Genomic DNA, 19,010 nt, shown 5'->3' on the forward strand with positions numbered 1-19,010 from the left:
TATAGAAAATTCCTACCCAGCATCCCAACAAATTTATCTTATTCATTCAAAAAATATTTTTGAGTGCCTCTTAGGAGTTTACAATCTAATGGGGGGAAAAAACTGCTTATAAAATCTCAGTTTACTAGAAAAATGCAATTGCCTTTTAATAAATGATGGCCACTTATCAGAAAAAAATTAATTTGTAGGGTATATTCAATCATTGAGCAAATTCGCTTTATGTGATATTCCCACTCAAAGTGGCTTTGTTTTTTGTTTTTTTTTTTTTTGTAGTGATTTCATTTTTGAAAACTTTACCTCACCAAATAGTTGAGATGAAGCTTATGCTCAGGTTTTTCTTTTTATAAATAGCAGAGATACTTAGGACACTAAAGGGAAAATGAATCCATACCAGGGAAGTATTACAGAAAGAGCCTGGGCTCGGAGTCAGAGCCCAGGGATCAGGGCCGGGTCACAGCCCAACTGTGTCACCTAATTGAATAAATGTATGCAAGATATTGAACTAAGCCTCAGTTGCTCATCTATAAAAGAGGTTTTTGTCTGGATTAAACATCACATAGAATGGTACTTGTAATATGGTAGGTGTTGTTGAGTAGAAGCTCGTGTGATTGTTACCAAAACCAAAAACCGAAACCCATTGCCATCGATTCCGACTCATTGTGACCCCATGTGTTACAGAGTAGAATTGCTCTGTGTGGTTTTATTGGCTGTAATCTTTACAGAAGCAGATCACCAGGCCTTTCTTCCACAACATCACTGAGTGGGTCCAAACCACCAACCTTCAGATTAGCAGATGATCACAAACCATTTACACCACCCAGAAACTGGGATTTCTACACCAGCACTATATTCAGGTGTGTTGGCCAAGACTACAGTTTGTTTTTTGTTTTTTTAATTTTTATTGTGCTTTAAGTGAAAGTTTACAAATCAAGTCGGACTGTCATACAAAAATTTATAAACTCCTTGCTGTATACTCCTAATTGCTCTCCCCCTAATGAGACAGCACATTCCTTCCCTCCGCTCTCTCTTTTTGTGTCCATTCAGCCACCTTCTGACCCCCTCTGCCCTCTCATCTCCCCTTCAGACAGGAGATGCCTACATAGACTCATGTGTCTACTTGATCCAAGAAGCTCATTCTTCCCCAGTATCATTTTCTATCCCATAGTCCAGTCCAATCCCTTTCTGAAGAGCTGGCTTTGGAAATGGTTCCTGTCTTGGGATAACAGAAGGTCTGGGGACCATGACCTCCAAGGTCTTCCTAGTCTCAGTCAGACCATTAATTCTGATCTTTTTACAAGAATTTGGGGTCTGCATCCCACTGCTCTCCTGCTCCCTCAGGGGTTCTCTGTTGTGTTCCCTGTCAGGGCAGTCATCGGTTGTAGCCGGGCACCATCTAGCTCTTCTGGTCTCAGGCTGATGTAGTCTCTGGTTTATGTGGCCCTTTCTGCCTCTTGGGCACATAATTAATTACCTTGTGTCTTTGGTGTTCTTCATTCTCCTTTGCTCCAGGTGGGTTGAGACCAATTGATCCATCTTAGATGGCCACTTGCTAACATCTAAGACCCCAGAAGCCACTCTCCAAAGTGGGATACAGAATGTTTTCTTAATAGATTTTATTATGCCAATTGACTTAGATGTCCCCTGAAACCATGGTCCCCAAACTCCTGTGCCTGCTACGCTGGTCTTCGAAGTGTTCAGTTTATTCAGGAAACTTCTTTGCTTTTGGTTTAGTCCAGTTGTGCTGACCTCTCCTGTGTTGTCTGTTGTCTTTCCTGTCACCTAAAATAGTTCCTATCTACTATCTAATTAGTGAAAACCCTCTCCCTCCCTCCCTCCTTCCCCCTTCTCATAACCATCAAAGAATATTCTCTTCTCTGTTTAAACTATTTCTCAAGTTCTTATAATAGCGGTCTTATACAATATTTGTCCTTTTGCAACTGACTAATTTCACTCAGCATAATGCCTTCCAGATTCCTCTATGTTATGAAATGTTTCACAGATTCATCACTGTTCTTTATCGATGTGTAGTATTCCATAGTGCAAATATACCATAATTTATTCATCCATTCATCCATTGATGGGCACCTTGGTTGCTTCCATGTTTTTGCTATTGTAAACAGAGCTGCAACAAACATGGGTGTGCATATATCTATTCATGTAAAGTCTCTTATTTCTCCAGGATATATTCCAAGGAGTGGGATTGCTAGATCGTTCTTTGTCTAGCTTTTTCAGGAAGCGCCAAATCGATTTCCAAAGTGGTGGTGCCATTTTACATTCCCACCAGCAGTGTGTAAGTGTTTCAGTCTCTCTACAACCTCTCCAATATTTATTATTTTGTGTTTTTTGGATTAATGCCAGCCTTTTGTTGGAGGGAGATGGAATTTTATTGTAGTTTTGATTTGCATTTCTCTAATGGCTAATGATTGTGAGCATTTCCTCACATATCTGTTAGCTACCTGAATGTCTTCTTTAGTGAAGTGTCTGTTCATATCTTTTGCCCATTTTTTAATAGGGTTATTTGTCTTTTTTGTATTTGAGTTTTTGCAGAATCGTGTAGATTTTAGAGATCAGACACTGATTAGAAATGTCATAACTAAAAACTTTTTCCCAGTCTGTAGGTAATCTTTTTACTCTTTTGATGAAGTCTTTGGATGAGCATAGGTGTTTGATTTTTAGTAGCTCCCAGTTATCTAGTTTCTCTTCTGCATTGTTAGTAATGTTTTGTATACTGTTTATGCCATGTATTAGAACTCCTAGCATTTTTCGTATTTTTTCTTCCATGATCTTTATCATTTTAGATTTTATATTTAGGTCTTTGATCCATTTTGAGTTCATTTTTGTTCATGGTGTGAGGCATGGGTCTTGGTTAATTTTTTTGCAGATGGATATCCAGTTATGCCAGCACCATTTGTTAAAAAAACTGCTTTTCCCCCATTTAACTGACTTTGGGTCTTTGTCAAATATCAACTGCTCGTATATGGATGGATTTATATCTGGATTCCTAATTCTGTTTCATTGGTCTATGTGTCTGTTGTTGTACCAATACCAGGCTGTTTTAACTACTAAGACTACACTTTGGATCCACTTATTTTTTATTTTTAGTAGCCTAACTCTTGTTAGGGTCCAATCAATGGTGGAAACTAAGAGGATAGACTTTTAGTTCTTTCCTCTCAGAACAATGAGAAGTCTGAAGGAAATTAAATGCTCATATCTGCGTTGGGCCCACAATTTACCATCTATCCTTACTGCTGGAGTGCCAACCCATGGGAAGCCAAAGTAGCATTTCAAGATAACTGTACAAACCACACAGATGAGCACCAGGACCTGGGAATGAAAACACAATTGGACCAGAAAGGAAAAGTCTTGTCAGTCAGAAAAGTGTGTATGGGGAGAAGTGAAAGCTGTTGTTGAGAAAGGAAGATTGAGAAGTAGTGTCCTTCAGACACTGTGGGCTATGATTGCAGGACTCTTCTTCCAGCGGCCTCATATGTGTGTTCTGCCTTTTGTGGGTCTTGAGGAAAAAGAAAGAGATCATTGGTTGTTCAGAGGTAGAATACTTGTCTTCTGTGTGGGATACCTGGGTTCAACTCCTGGCCAATGCACCTCATTCACAGCCACCATCCGTCAGTGGAGATCTACGTATTGCCATGATGTTGAACAGGTTTCAGTGAAGCTTCCAGACTAAGACAGACTAGGAAAAAAGGCTTGGCAATTTACTTCCAAAAATCAGCCAATGAAAACCCTATAGATCACAAAAGTCCAATCTGCAACTGATGATGGGGATGGTGCAGGATCATGCAGCATTCCATTTCATTGTGCATGAGGTCGCCATGAGTTAGGGGCCAACTCAAAGGCACTTAACAACAATGAAAAAGAAAATCATGGAGTTTTCCATCTGCCAAATATCTTCATTATCACAAGTTTTCTACCAGGAGGAACCCCAAGTCTCAGTTCAATAAACTGGCTCCCCAATATGGTTGACACTCTTTGGACCCATCTGAAAGGGGCAGACAATCCTGAGTTTTTCTGATTAGATTAAGTATTGGCCTGCCAAGGAACAAGTCATTCCATAAGCTTTTAAGTGAAGATATTGTAGTCTCGGCTGATGGCCTCTTATTTTAAGCCTTAAAAAAAAAAAAAAAAAAAAATTTTTATAAAAGTTCATGCTTAATAAGGCTTTAAAAACTTATTTATTTCATTACTATATAATTAATTGAAAGTGTTACCAAGCATTTATTGTAACTGGGGGGAAAGTAATAAATGTATGGGACCATTCCCGAAGCCAAGTCTTCAGACATGGTTTGGACTGGACAATGGGTTGGAGAGGGATGCTGATGAGGAGTGAGCTTCTTGGATCAGGTGGACACTTGAGACTATGTCAGCATCTCCTGCCTGGAGGTGAGATGAGAAGGTGGAGGGGGTTAGAAGCTGGCGACATGGACATGAAAAGAGAAAGTGGAGGGAGAGAGCAGGCTGTCTCATTAAGGGGAGAGTAATTGGGAGTGAGTAGCAAGGTGTATGTGGGTTTTTGTGTGAGAGACTGACGTGATTTGTAAACTTTCACTTAAAGCACAATAAAAATTATTTTCAAAAAAATATGTGGATTTCTTCTCATCAAAACCGTCTTCACACAGTGATAGCTCAAGTTGGGAACAAAGTATTTGCAAACTTGTAAGGCGATAGTATTATTTGATTAGCACTGTGGTTGTAGAGTCAAACCCCACACTAAGGTTTCTGACATTTGAGTGATAAGACACGTATATAGAAAAATATATTGCAAAGAATAGGTAATTCAATGCCCCAAGGTTGATGACAGAAATAACCAGTTAAATAGCCAAGGACTGATTTCTCATCAAATGTTTCACCCAACCTCTTTTATTAATCACCTTTGCTAAAAAGTTGTTTTAAACTCCCATCATAATCTATTTGCTTACATGTTTACTAATTTATTTAGTGTATCTATGTGCTTAAACTCTGCTACAAATTTGGCTCTAATCAAGCAAAGAAATATGAAATCCAAAAGGAAGCATAACTTTTCTTCAGAAGAAATGAACATAAGCCACAAAAGCCTAAAAAATATTACTGTGTGAGTCTCAAACATGTTTAATAATGGTGATCTAATAAATGTACACCTATTCTGGATGATTTCATAGAATTTATTTATAACTTGGACTTGTTGGCACAAACACATTCTGCAATGTTATCAAGAGATGGAACAAGTCGAACAAACCATTTACATGTAAAGTTTTCAAGCTGTGTCTTCAACTTTTCAGGCGCCATTCTTCCCCATGCCATCCGACTTTTTCCACATCCCTTGAACTGAGATGAGATACGATAAGATAGGAAAGGAACTCAAAGGGGGATGAAAATTTTTTGATCAGAGTGGAAAGAAAATTTGGACATGATAGTAATGGGTGAAGATGCCAGAAAGAAGAGCTTGTAGGATGAGGTGGAGAATAAAATATTGGCCCCTGAAGTCTCTGCTAAAAGCGACTTTTGATACACAAAGAATTTTGTATATCACGCCTGTCATAAACATTCAGCTTCATTGTGCAATGAAGACAGATGACAAGAATTTGCTGCTCCAACAACAACAAAAAAAAAAGCAACTTCACTATGTCCCTGGAATCTGGCTTCCTCAGTTCCAAATGTGCAGTGGAAAACTCATGCCTGCAAGTGCTGGGGGCAGTTGTTTGTATAACTAATTGGAAGTCTACATAAATATGAAAATCGGGGCAGGTCCCTCTGTCCTCATCTGTTCTAAAGCCAAAGTTTGCTCTAAAGTTAAGAGGCATGCAGACTAGAGAAAGATGCACAGTTTAGCTGTCCTACACTGACTCTGTTACATAAGCATCAAGGTTATACCATTGTTTCCAAATGGTAGGAGGAAGAAACAAGTTTCAAGAGTCACTTATGAAAGAATGGAAGAAGAGATACAGCCCAGTGCTTGGGAAGGTTTTCAGTTAGGGGAGAGCTGAGCTTGTTTGTAGGTTGGAGAATGATGGGAGAGATGAGGAAGAGACTGAAGACAGAGTAACTGGTGGGGAGATATCCTGAGGACAGAAGAATAAGATCATTAGATGGAGAGCTGACAATGGCCAGGAGGAGAGGCATATTTTTCTCAAAGATAGAAGAGAAGCAAGGAGAAAGAGAGGAATTTTGACACTGAAAAAAACAGAAGGCGAGGAAATACAGATATCCTATCACCAAATCCTGAGGAAACGACTTTCCAAAGATCACAGCCATCGAAAACTCCATGGAGCACAGTTCTACTCTGAAACACATGGGGTCACCATGAGTCAGAACTGACTCCAAGGCAACCGGTTTGGTTATCAGCAAAGTAGGAAGTGACGTCACCTTCTAAACAAGAAAGGGTGGAACTCGGGCCTTGGAAAAGATTGGCCTAGCCCAAGTGGAGAATGCAATAGGGAGCTAGAAAACAATGGATGAAAGGGTGGCCAAGTAGTCATAGGGTGCCATATATGGTGAGCTGGACTCATAGTGGGGCACAAGAAGGTTGTGTTTGGAGTGGGTATTTGAAATCTCGTGGATGGGGCAATTCCTAATGATGATTATATCTAAGGTGGCCCTCTGAGTACCAAGGACCATTATAGGTGAACAGATCAAGGAAATCTGAGGCCAAGGTACTAGTGCCATCTACTGGCGTATGGAAACCAATGAGGAGGCAAACAAGAGAGAGTAGAATTTAAAATATTCACCATAATGTCCTAATAACCCCTGCCTGACTTAGACTTGCTTCATCTGTAATTACAAGGGAGACTTTGGGTGTGGACGGCACTGGGTTTTTTGGGAATGGTATAACTCTCAGAACCATCTAAGTAGAACTTAATTTAGCAGATCAAGGTGTATTTAATATCCTACCTTAAATCCTAAGGATTAAGATGGATAGATATCAGGAACAGGAATGACCCAAACCACTGTGTCACTTCCGATAGGCACAGAGGCCAAGACAAGGTAAGGGTTTTTGCCACCAGGTCTACCAGAGTCCAGCATTACTCTCTTGCTGTTCTGTCATAGTCTTTAATCCAGACTATTTGGAGGAGTGAAAGGCTTCTGGGCAGCATTTGGATTAAAACTATCTCTTTACAAATCATTTTTCTCAATAACCTTTGAGAACCATTAAGGGTGATAGAAAACCTTGGAAATGGATAGTGGTGATGGTTGTACAATATAATGAATGTAATGAATGTCACTGAACTATACATGCAAAAAATGTTGAAATGGCAAATGTTTTATATGTGTGTGTGTGTCTGTGTATGTATAAAACATAATTTTTAAAAACAACAACAAAACCAAATCTTTGAGAACCCAAGAGCAGGGCTGCTGGCTTTTTAATCTGCATATCCCTAGACCTCACCCAGTACCTGGCACATAGGTGTTCAAAAATATTCATGGAATGAATAAATGGATAGCCTGTGCTTTCTGTGATCCCACATTTCTGTAGAATACACTTTCTTTGGATTTTGAAGCCTCCCCCATTTGTGACACTCTCCCATTCCTGTTCCACTCAGCATGTGTCTTTTGAAAGATGTATAGTTATCACCTGAGTCTATAAACCTGGATTTTTTGCTCTGGCCCTGTAGGCGGGATCTACTTCTTCCTACCAAGTCTGCTCTGGAAAATTGCTGATCCCTAGACTGATAATTGCACTGCTCAATTGATGTTGCCTCCTATGATAAAATTGGGAGACATTATAGTAAGGTCAATAAGTAAGGAAGAACAGGGAAGCCTGAATAAATATAAAGAAAGCTGTAGACTATTCTACCAAAAGCGATCTTTACATTTAATGCAATTCCGATCCAAATCCTAAGGACATTCTTTAATGAGATGGAGAAAAAGATCACCAATTTCATATGGAAGGGAAAGAGGCCCCAGATAAATAAGGCATTACTGAAAAAGAAGAACAAAGTGGGAGGCCTTACTTTACCTGATTTTAGAACCTATTATACCACCACAGTGGTCAAAACAGCCTGGTACTGGTACAACAACAGATACATGGACCAATGGAACAGAATTGAGAATTCAGACATAAATCCATCGACATATGGGCAGTTGATATTTGACAAAGGCTCCAAAACAGTTAAATGGGGAAAAGACAGTCTTTTTAACAAATGGTGCTGGCATAACTGGATATCCATCTGCAAAAAAAATGAAACAAGACCCATACCTCACTCCATGCACAAAAACTAACTCAAAATGGATCAAAGACCTAAATATAAAATCTAAAACGATAAAGATCTTGGAAGAAAACATAGGGACAATGTTAGGAGCCCTAATTGATGGCATAAACAGTATAGAAAACATTATAAAGAACATAGAAGAAAAACTAGATAATTGGGAGCTCCTAAAAATCAAACACTTATGCTCATCCAAAGACTTCACCAAAAAAGTAAAAAGACTACCTACAGACTGGGAAAAAGTTATGACATTTAGCTATGACATTTCTGATCAGTGCCTGATCTCTAAAATCTACATGATACTGCAAAAACTCAACTGCAAAAAGACAAATAACCCAATTAAAAAATGGGCAAAAGATATGAATAGACACTTCACTAAAGAAGACATTCAGGTAACTAAGAGATATATGAGGAAATGTTCACAATCATTAGCCATTAGATAAATGCAGATCAAAACTACGATGAGATTTCATCTCACTCCAGCAAGGCTGGCATTAATCCAAAAAACACAAAATAATAAATGTTGGAGAGGCTGTGGAGAGATTGGAACACTTCTACACTGCTGGTGGGTATGCCAAATGGCACAACCACTTTGGAAATCAATTTGGCGCTTCATTAAAAAGTTAGAAATAGAACTACCATACGATCCAGCAATCCCACTCCTTGGAATATATACTGGAGAAATAAGAGACTTTACACGAACAGATAAATGCACACCCATTTTTATTGCAACACTGTTTACAATAGCATAAACATGGAAGCAACCAGGTGCCCATCAAAGGATGAATGGATGAATAAATTATGGTATATTCACACTATGGAATACTACACATCGATAAAGAACAGTGATGAATCTGTGAAACATTTCATAACATAGAGGAATCTGGATGGCATTATGCTGAGTGAAATTAGTCAGTTGCAAAAGGACAAATATTGTATAAGACTGCTATTATAAGAACTTGAGAAATAGTTTAAACAGAGAAGAGAATATTCTTTGATGGTTATGAGGGGGGGAAGGAGGGAGGAAGAGGGTTTTCACTAATTAGATAGTAGATAGGAACTATTTTAGGTGACAGGAAAGACAACACACAATACAGGAGAGGTCAGCACAACTGGACTAAACCAAAAGCAAAGAAGTGTCCTGAATAAACTGAACACTTCGAAGACCAGCGTAGCAGGCACAGGAGTTTGGGGACCATGGTTTCAGGGGACATCTAAGTCAATTGGCATAATAAAATCTATTAAGGAAACATTCTGCATCCCACTTTGGAGAGTGGCTTCTGAGGTCTTAGATGTTAGCAAGTGGCCATCTAAGATGGATCAATTTGTCTCATCCCACCTGGAGCAAAGAGAATGAAGAACACCAAAGACACAAGGTAATTATGTGCCCAAGAGGCAGAAAGGGCCACATAAACCAGAGACTACATCAGCCTGAGACCAGAAGAGCTAGATGGTACCTGGCTACAACCGATGACTGCCCTGACAGGGAACACAACAGAGAACCCCTGAGGGAGCAGGAGAGCAGTGAGATGCAGACCCCAGATTCTCATAAGACCAGACTTAATGGTCTGACTGAGACTGGAAGGACCCCAGTGGTCATGGCCCCCAGACCTTCTGCTGTCCCAGGACGGGGACCATTCCTGAAGCCAACTCTTCGGACATGGATTGGACCGGACGGTGCGCTGGAGGGGGATGCTGGTGAGGAGTGAGCTTCTTGGATCGGGTGGACACTTGGGACTGTGTTGGTGTCTCCTGCCTGGAGGGGAGATGGGAGGGTGGAGAGGGTTAGAAACTGGAGGAACGGACACGAGGGGAGGGACTGGGAGGAGAGAGTGGGCTGTCTTATTGGGGGGAGAGTAATTGAGAGTGTGTAGCAAGGTGTATATGGGTTTTTGTGTGAGAGAGTGACTTGATTTGTGGACTTTCACTTAAAGCACAATAAAAATTATTAAAAAAAAAAAAGAAGGCTGTAGAAATATGATGCCTATATAAATGAAAGAGTCCCAACTTGAAATTACCATTCTTACTAAAGCCCCAGCTTTTTTTCTGCTTTGAGACTGCTGATTATGAAGACTGCAACAAATCAATCCAATACCTTCATGAGAATTAGTAAAAGGCTCCTCGTACTCCAGGCAGAGGCAGCCAACACCAGAGTGCGTGGCTTGACGAGACAAGCGTGGGCTGGACTTCAGCCTTCACCGACCCTTTGGGCAGACTCCCTGTGCAGTGAACAGCCTGCACATCTGCATCCATTGCCTCTGAGCCTAGAGAATCACTGCTGAGCTAAGATCTACAATCTGGTCCTAAAAGTAGGAATCAGATCCCTGGTCCAGATGGCACCTTGGTGGCAATGAGAAGACATAGAAGCGTGGGGTCCAAGATGCGTAAACTGTGCCACTAGTAGATGCCTACATTACTATAATGTGTACTTTTCCCCTTCAGTTAACAAAATTAATAGGATACCTAATTCTACACGAAAAGCTTTTCCTGCTATGTAAAGGAAAACTCTAGTTGCCTCTTTGATTTCATCTTTGTGGTTTGATACTAGCAAGTGGAAGATTTATGTAAGTAAAGTTTACCTTACCCAAGTGTCTCAGTTCAGTAAAGCTTTGGGAAAAAGCAGAGGGACAAATTTCCCTCCATCGCTCACTAGCCATTATATTTCCAGGGCTTTTTTCGATGTGACTGCAATAAAACTGGTAGCAAGTCTTAGAGTTTCAGTAACCCCACTTGATTAAACCATGGGTGAAGTTTGCTATGTCATCATACTGGATTTCAGATTGACAGTGCTCAGATACACTTACAGGGCTATAACACTAGGCAGTGGGGGTGAGTGAAGGTTATGACTGTGATTGCTGAAATCTGAAACCCTATTTCCTGAACATTATCCATTGCTACACTAGAAAAAATAGCTCTTTGGATCAGAGCAAAGTAGCCTGTCAATTTCTTGAAGACAGGCAGGGAAGGATGAGTGGGGTGTAGGCAGAAGGGTTACATTCAGTAAGTGGAGACCCAACTTTAGATTTTAACCTTCAATGAGCCCTCTCTACCACCTTCACCATGGGAGTAATTTCTTAAATGTTCACAAGAAATTTGTGAGGCTGGACTTCCTTCCGTGGAAAGGCCTCCTATTTGTTTTTCTTTGGGAAAAATACACTTTTCAATTAAAGAAAGAATTCTCTTGCTATCTCCTCATCGTTACTCCTTCAGGGTGACATATAGCTCATGTCTGCCAAATGTCAGCCGAGATTTAACTCCCACTCTTGACCGATAACCACAACCCCCCTCCAGTCTGGTGGGACAAGATCTGGGTGGGTCCTGCTTGTTGTCTGACTTGAACAAGACTATTACTGGGGTCTCTGTCAACCAGGAGGCCTCAGCCTTTAATGCGAAAGTCAGTAGGAGCTCAGTGAAGAGGTCCTGTGGGAAGCCCCCCTTGGCCTCTCCCTACTTATAAAATCTGTAACACATGTTGACTTGATCCAAATTATGTCATTGCCTCATAGCTTTTTGAAGTTCCAACTTCTGGGGCCCCTGGGAGAAGAGCTTTTGCTATTGTAAGGTCAAGATTTAAGCCTGGCAGCTGAAGTCATTCAGGGTCTCTTCTCTCTGCGATTTTCATTTTGTTCAGGCAGCCACAAAGAGATCTGGCTGCTCTCAGACTGACAGCCCCAGCCACACTGCCATGTAGATTGAAGTAAACAACTAGATTTTTGTTCCCCAGGAGAGTACATCGACGAGCATGGCCGCTGCCAGATCTGTGAAGCCTCGTGTGCCAAGTGCTGGGGGCCAACCCAGGAAGATTGCACTGGCTGCCCCGTCACAAGGTGAGTGGCCTCTCAGTATGTCTTGGTGGGTGGGAGCAAATGGGTCACTGCTGGGACAGGATGGAGAGAGGAGTTGCCTTACCACCTGTATTAGGTTAAAGGGTGTCCCCCCAAAAATCATGTCCGCCTGGAACCTCAGAATGTGACTGTATTTGGAAATAGGTCTTTGCAGATGTAATTTGTTAAGGATCTTAGGATGAAATCATTCTGGATTTAGGGTAGGTCCTACATCAAATGACTGGTGTTCTTATGAGAAGAGGAGAGGATACAGAAACACAGACAAGAAGACCACATGAAGAGGAATGTAGGGATTGGACTGATGTGTCCACAAGCCAAGGAATGCCAAGGATTACTGGACACCGTCAGAAGCTAGGAGAGTGGCATGGGACCTTGATTTCATATTTCTCGTCTCTTGACCTGTGAGAAAACACACTTGTGTTGTTTCAAGCTACCTAGCTTGTAGTAATTTGTCCTAGGAAATTAATATACCACCCCATGGGCACTCCACAGAACTACAGGAAAAAGAATTAAACTTATTCCTGTGAAACAGAAACTTTCTTTTATCTGGCCAGAGCTTCTGTAGCACCCTCTCCCAAGATGTCCAATACCCATGGCAAGAACCAGTTCCCTGGCCTCTAAAGGGGCTTTCTCATTGACAGCAATGGGCCCTATGATGCTGCTTTAAGTGTCTGAAATCTCACCCGTGTCAACACGTCCATCTCTTAACCATTATTTCCATCTGCCGATCAAATATCCATCCATATTTCTAGAGTCAGTCCCAGGGTGCACTGCTCTATGAAGTCATTTCTGACTTTTTCCAATAGAATTAACCTTTCCCTCTTATGTTCCCCTGTGCTCCACATAAGCTTCCATATGCACATGCCTGCAGCATTTTAAGACATTATTCATTTACAAATCTGTCTCTTTGTCAGACTGTAAGTCCCTTGAGATACTCATCTTTGTATCTCCAGTACAGTACTAATAGTGGGTGCTCGAGAAATGTTTGGAAACTGATTGAATGAGGGAAGAGCAAGTATCTGAAAAGCTTGAGCATCTATGCTAATACTGGGAATTTCTTACGTAGAGAGTTGGGGACCTTTTAAAATTTTAGGAAACGGTCCCCTGAGACTAGCACTTTATGTGTGTTGGCTGACTGAGTGTTTGAATGAATGGCCTCATCAAGACTCTGCAAAAAACTAGGAAATAGAATCTCTTCCCAGATCAGGACAAGCTGCTCCAGGGGCAGGTGCTTCACGCCTCTGCGATGGACTTCCACTCTGCCTTGCACAGTAGTCGTTCTGCCCAGTTTATCCTCTGATTGCAGTACTCTTCAGAGCAGGAGCTGTGGTGTATTTGTCCCTTTCTTCCCCACACTGCTCAACACATAATAATAAGTTGAAATGCATGTTTTCTTGAACTTGGTAAAGTGTGTAATCAATACCATGGGCTTGACTCCCCAACTAGCTCTCTCAGAAAAAGAAAGGAAGATGGAAAAAATAAAACAAGGAAGTAAGAACAAAACAAAAGAGGAAATGAAGGAGACACAGAACAACAGTCTTAAGAATTCTGAATGTTAACTGTGATAGCATTGTTTGAGTGCCTCTCTAAGATATTTATACCTCTAAGCATTGGATTTGCTTTTAAGCAGCTTCAGAGTATACTACAAGATAGAACAAAAACCTGTTGCCGTCAAGTCAATTCCGACTCATAGCAACCCAACAGGACAAAGTAGAACTGCCCCATAGGGTTTCCAAGGAGCACCTGGTAGATTTGAACTGCTGATCTTTTGGTTAGCAGCTGTAGCTCTTAACCACTACACCACCATATAGCCAGCATTTTCAAAATGAGATCCTGTTTTGCCTCCAACTCCCCACCAAGCCAGCAATCAAATGGCATTGCATACTTGGACATCTTTTGGAATAGAAAAAAACTTCAGCATTTATTGAATAAGGCAGCTACCACCACCCAGTATACATCATAGAAGTCGTAATTGTTCCAGGCTCACCAGAAGTGAGAAAAAAATTCTACCATTTTCAAAAAAAAAAAAAAAATTCTAAGACCAGTGGTGCAAGAAAACCAGAGGTACAAATGCTGGGTCATCTTGGTAGTTTCATTTATTCGTTTAGTAACCCATACTCTAGTTTGTGAAGTAAGAAGATCATTTGTAAGGCTCTTGAACCAGGACTTCTTAAGGTCTTCTCTTAAAATTTTGTTCCCCAGGAAACGTTTTCTTCTCGTCACCCTGAGTACTCCATTTCTCTCCACTTGTCTTCCTTGATGTCAGTTACTTGCAAATATGTCCAAGAAACAGCATCATATTATGACAATGAACTTTCTTACTTCTTTGCATTTTCCCTGAATGGAGTTGAAGAGATGAAGAGAAAAAAAACTTTTTGAAAGGATGGCTTATTTGTTCTGAAAAGGGCAACAAAATATGCAACGCTTCCCTTGAATAGAATCAAGTCCATTCAAGATAATCTTCAGCATCTGCTTTATGTCTTGCCCTGAGTAAGGTACAGGTCAGCATAGTATAGTCAAGAGATGCTGAAGCACTTAGGGGCTAGCATTAGTGTGGAAGCCTGAAGACCCTAGGCCTGAAGTGAAAGCTGGAACTGTGGAGGAGGGAATGCCTGGTAGAAACTGGCACCGTCAGGATGCAATCACAGAACCATGGAAGAAGGGATGGATAAATACCTCAACCTCTCTCTCCTCCCACCCTCAGATCCTCTGCTGGTGTTTTCCATTGTCTGAAACACACCAGAAGCCAATGGGAAACACCATTTACGTGTGAACAGTTAAGGAAAAAAGAGAGAAAGGAATTTTGACATGAAGAAAACAAGAAGATAAGGAAATTCAAACATCTTATTAGCAAATTAGTAGATGATGTCACCTCCTGAGAAAGAAAAGGTGGAGTCTGAGCCTCGGAAAGAGTTGGCTTAAAGACAGCTGAAGACTTGGAGGAAGCAGGTGTCCCCTTTGACTCTGCTATCTAATATGTGTAGCTCTGTAATGCCATGGTCTTCGCTGGCCACGCTAATTTCCCAACCCAGTTCTGAAGGAGTTTCAGAGTCAATGAACTAATTAAAAGCATTTAAAAGTTACCTCTGTCCTGAAACCCAGCCTCAAACGTTTTATTTTATCTGCTTCAATGAATTAGGGAAAGCAAAAGACGTTTTGCGAGATTATATTCTGTTAGAACATTGAAGCACCCAGAATTTACATTAAGTAATTTGTGATAGCTTTCATTAGGCCAAGTCAACAATCGGCACAGAGGGCCTAGCTTTCCAGTGTTCCTGTTCTGGTCCACATCTCACACACACACAGGCCCTGGGGCTTCTGGAATATTCACTCCCAATAATGAAGACATCACCTCTGCCTGGCTCATTAGCACTTGGCATTGCCTGCTCCTTCCTTTCTGTGAGCCTTGTTGGACCTGCTGTTACTCAGTGTCATTCAGCTACAAAAGGTCAAAGCCTGTGTGACTTGGTGGAGAGAAGTTCTTTAAGCTTAAGTTACTTGGGGTGGCGGGGGGGCACTGAGAGGGTTTCAGGAATTCACAAATTGGATGACAAGTGGTGCCAGAAATGGCTGGAATTGGCTTTAAAGGAGATTTCCATCAACCCCAATGGAGCCCAGAGCAAGAAATCTATTCTCCGCCATTAGGGAAGATTTGTTGGTGTCTGTGGAAAAGTAGCAATTTGAAGTGGTACTTCAAGTTCTTTAGCGATTTCACTTACAGAGGAAGGAGGGTACAGGGTGAATAACATCATTCAGTGCCTATTCACTTAAGCATGACTACTTTCCTTCTCTCTCCATCTTTAGTTGGAACCATGTTCTCACAAAAATTGGGTATGTCATCTGTGCTTTTCTTTAGGTACAGGCAGAGGGGGGTGGTTTAAAGCACAATTATGGGTTTGATACTTTCTTACAATCAAGCACTCAAGTAAGAAAGCCAGTCCCTTTCCTCTGTAAACATGACAGTATTACACCGTCTGCGTCCCCCTGCTGTTTCTGGATAGTTTTAAATGGTTCCAATCGAAAGCATTAAATTGCCTGTTCCGAGAGAAATGATTTTTCCCCCCTAAACCAATCTCTCATCTCTTCCTATGAAGCATAAAATGATGATGTACCTTACATCCCTCTTCCAATAGAATTTAGCAAGAAAATAAGCCTCAGAATAAACATGCCCCCTTCGTCTCTCTTCAAGTTAAATCCATGAGGTAGCTTCCTTGTTCAATAACTTTATAAAGTTCTTATGCAGTTTTTCTCCTAAGTACTATTTTTTTTTTTTTTTTTTAACCAGCCATATCTAAATTATTCCCTGAAAAATCTTCTAGCCCAGAAACCAGAACCAGGCTGGGGATAGCATAGTCATCATTGCCATTGGTCCCGTCAGCTACACTTTGGGCTGGGAGAGCAGTTCCCTCCTTGCACGAGGTGGTGAGGGGGATCTGTTTCGACAAGGAACAACCAGATGTGTGAGCATCTGCTTAGGGTTGGGATGCCACACTCTGCAGTGGGCCAAAAGGATTATTCACTCCAGTGGTGCTGGGCGCGGCGACCAGAATGAAAGGGGCTGAGAATCCAAGAACAGAGGTGGCTTTCTGTCTTCTCTTGCTGTCTTTAATCCCACTCTGTTTCCAGACAGATGCACTTTATACAGACTTCCAGGGTGTGGGGACCAGATAGAAGACTGCAAACCACACACTATTCAGAATGCCTTGCCCCCCACCCCAGTTTCCTCCAAACCTGGTATTATGGATTGGCTCATATCCCCCCCAAAATATGTGTTGGAATTCTAACCCCTATGCCTGTGGATGTAATCCCATTTGGGAATATGATTTTCTTTGTTATGTTAAAGAGGCCATTATCAGTATTAAACCAAAACCCATTGCCCTGGAGTTAATTCCAACTTGTAGCGACCCTATAGGACAGAGTAGAACTGCCCCATAGCATTTCCGAGGAGCAGCTAGTGAATTTGAACTGCTGACCTTTTGGTTAGCAGCCAATCTCTCAACCACAGTGCTACCAGGGCTCCATTATCAGTATTGGGGGTGTCCTAAACCTAATCACTTCTGAATTATGAAAAAGGCAGATTAGACACAGAAGCACATACATACTGGGGAAGACATGCCATGTGAGGATTGCCAAGGAACTAAGGCATGCCAGGGCTAATGACAAGGAAGGAATCAACATGGCCGTCACTCTGATTTGGACTTTTAGACTGCAGAATTGTGAAAAGATAAATTTCTGTTATTTCAAGTCACCCACTTGTGATATTTGTGTTATAGCAGCACTAGGAAACTAAGACACATGAGATGGAAAGGCCCGCCCCCTGGTCAGAGTTGGCTCTAACTGTAGAATCAGTGGGGTTTAGGTAAACAAGTGCCACTCTAGGAACAAGTTGCTGGAAGCCTACACCTGACCTTCCGTGGGGTGTCCCACCCGACTACAGAGAGGTTAGAGACAGAAGGAAGCCCTTTCCTTCTTGGCAGCCCACTCAGCTCTCCAAGGGCTGGGGGCCAGCATGGTGCCTTCAAGTATGTGTGTGCTTCTAGCTCACTTACACTCACAACTACACAATAGTCAATAGCTAATATGCTAAGGAACATTAAAGAGACACCAACTTGGAATCACCTGCATTATTTAGAAATCATTTAGGAAATTTCACAGTAATCCAGTCTATAAAGTAGAGCAGCAGTTCTCAAAGTATGTTTCTGGGCCAGCAGCATCCGCATCACCAGGAGCCTGGCAGAAAGGAGAATTCTCAACTCCCTCCCTCCAAGACCCACTGAATCAGACACTCTGGGAATGGAGCCCCTCGGGGGCAGATTATCCAATAAGCAAGGTATGCACGGGCTTACTTGTGCTTACTTAATAATCTGTAGTGAATAGTTTCACATGGATTTCACTTCAATGTGGTGTGGTGAAACCCATGTGAAATTGTTCACTACAGTTTAGAAAGTAAGCACACGGTAAGCCTGTGCTTACCTTGCTTACTGAGCCATCTGCCCTGTCAGGGACTGTAAATTTGAAGAGGATTTGATTTTGTAGGAAGGTGCTGTGGGTTTGGAGAGAGTCAGTTGCCAGCCACACACCTAGAAGCAGAATCTTTGATGTGGTGAAAAAAATGTGAAATTGCTCACTACAGATTAGTAAGTAAGCACAAGTAAGCCTGTGCTTACCTTGCTTATTGGATAATCCACCCCTGAACCCCCTAGCTCATTTCATTTATTCACAATACCATCTGGTCCCTAAGGAGCCCTGGTGGCATAGTGGTTAAGCACTTGGCTACTAACCTAAAGCTCGTTGGTTCGAATCTACTAGCTGTTCCATGTGAGAAAGATACGGCAATCTGCTTCCGTAAAGCTCGTTGGTTCGAATCTACTAGCTGTTCCATGTGAGAAAGATACGGCAATCTGCTTCCGTAAAGATTATAGCCTGTGGAAACCCTACCCTGTTTTATAGGGCTGCTATGAGTTGGAACCAACTCAATGGCAATAGGTTTCAGGGTTTTTTTGTTTTTTTGGTATCTTGTCCCTGTTCTTGATAAACATACGTAGTCTTTTGAGCAGAATTCATAGATACAATTTAATCACCTTTACTCTTGTGGTTACATTGCAAGGAAAAGAGAAACAGAACTATGAAAACATTAACAAAGAAATTATCCTGTTTATTGTATGTATATGAAGCCAATGATTTTCAAAGCCCACACACTAATTTATCTGCAGTGTCCTTGTAGGTGTTCACACCATGGTCAGAAAGTACAGTCTGCAGCACCCTATGCATCAGGAAATGCTTGCAAAAATGACACTTGAAATCTGTGTTTGTTGATTATTTGCAATATGCATAAACCAAGTATATCAGTAGCATCTAAGCTACAGAATTGTGCTTTGTTCTACCCTTTGGGAATGCTTTAAGCTGACATTTCCTCAGCAAAGTATGGGCATGCTATTAACTAAAGGAAGATTTTCTTCAAAGCCTG

The 19,010-nt window shown here is 41.4% G+C and overlaps 1 protein-coding gene across 1 annotated transcript in view; it reads left to right on the forward strand.

The window, feature by feature from the left end:
- PCSK5 (proprotein convertase subtilisin/kexin type 5) overlaps nt 1–19,010 on the forward strand; it is a 492,175-nt gene that overhangs the window by 368,894 nt on the left and 104,271 nt on the right. Inside the window, exon 21 of the mRNA XM_049895206.1 lies at nt 11,923–12,025. Coding sequence (XP_049751163.1) covers nt 11,923–12,025 — 103 coding nt within the window. The remainder of the gene's footprint in view (nt 1–11,922; nt 12,026–19,010) is intronic.

Source organism: Elephas maximus, chromosome 9, assembly GCF_024166365.1.
Source record: "Elephas maximus indicus isolate mEleMax1 chromosome 9, mEleMax1 primary haplotype, whole genome shotgun sequence".
Lineage (NCBI taxonomy): Eukaryota > Metazoa > Chordata > Mammalia > Proboscidea > Elephantidae > Elephas > Elephas maximus.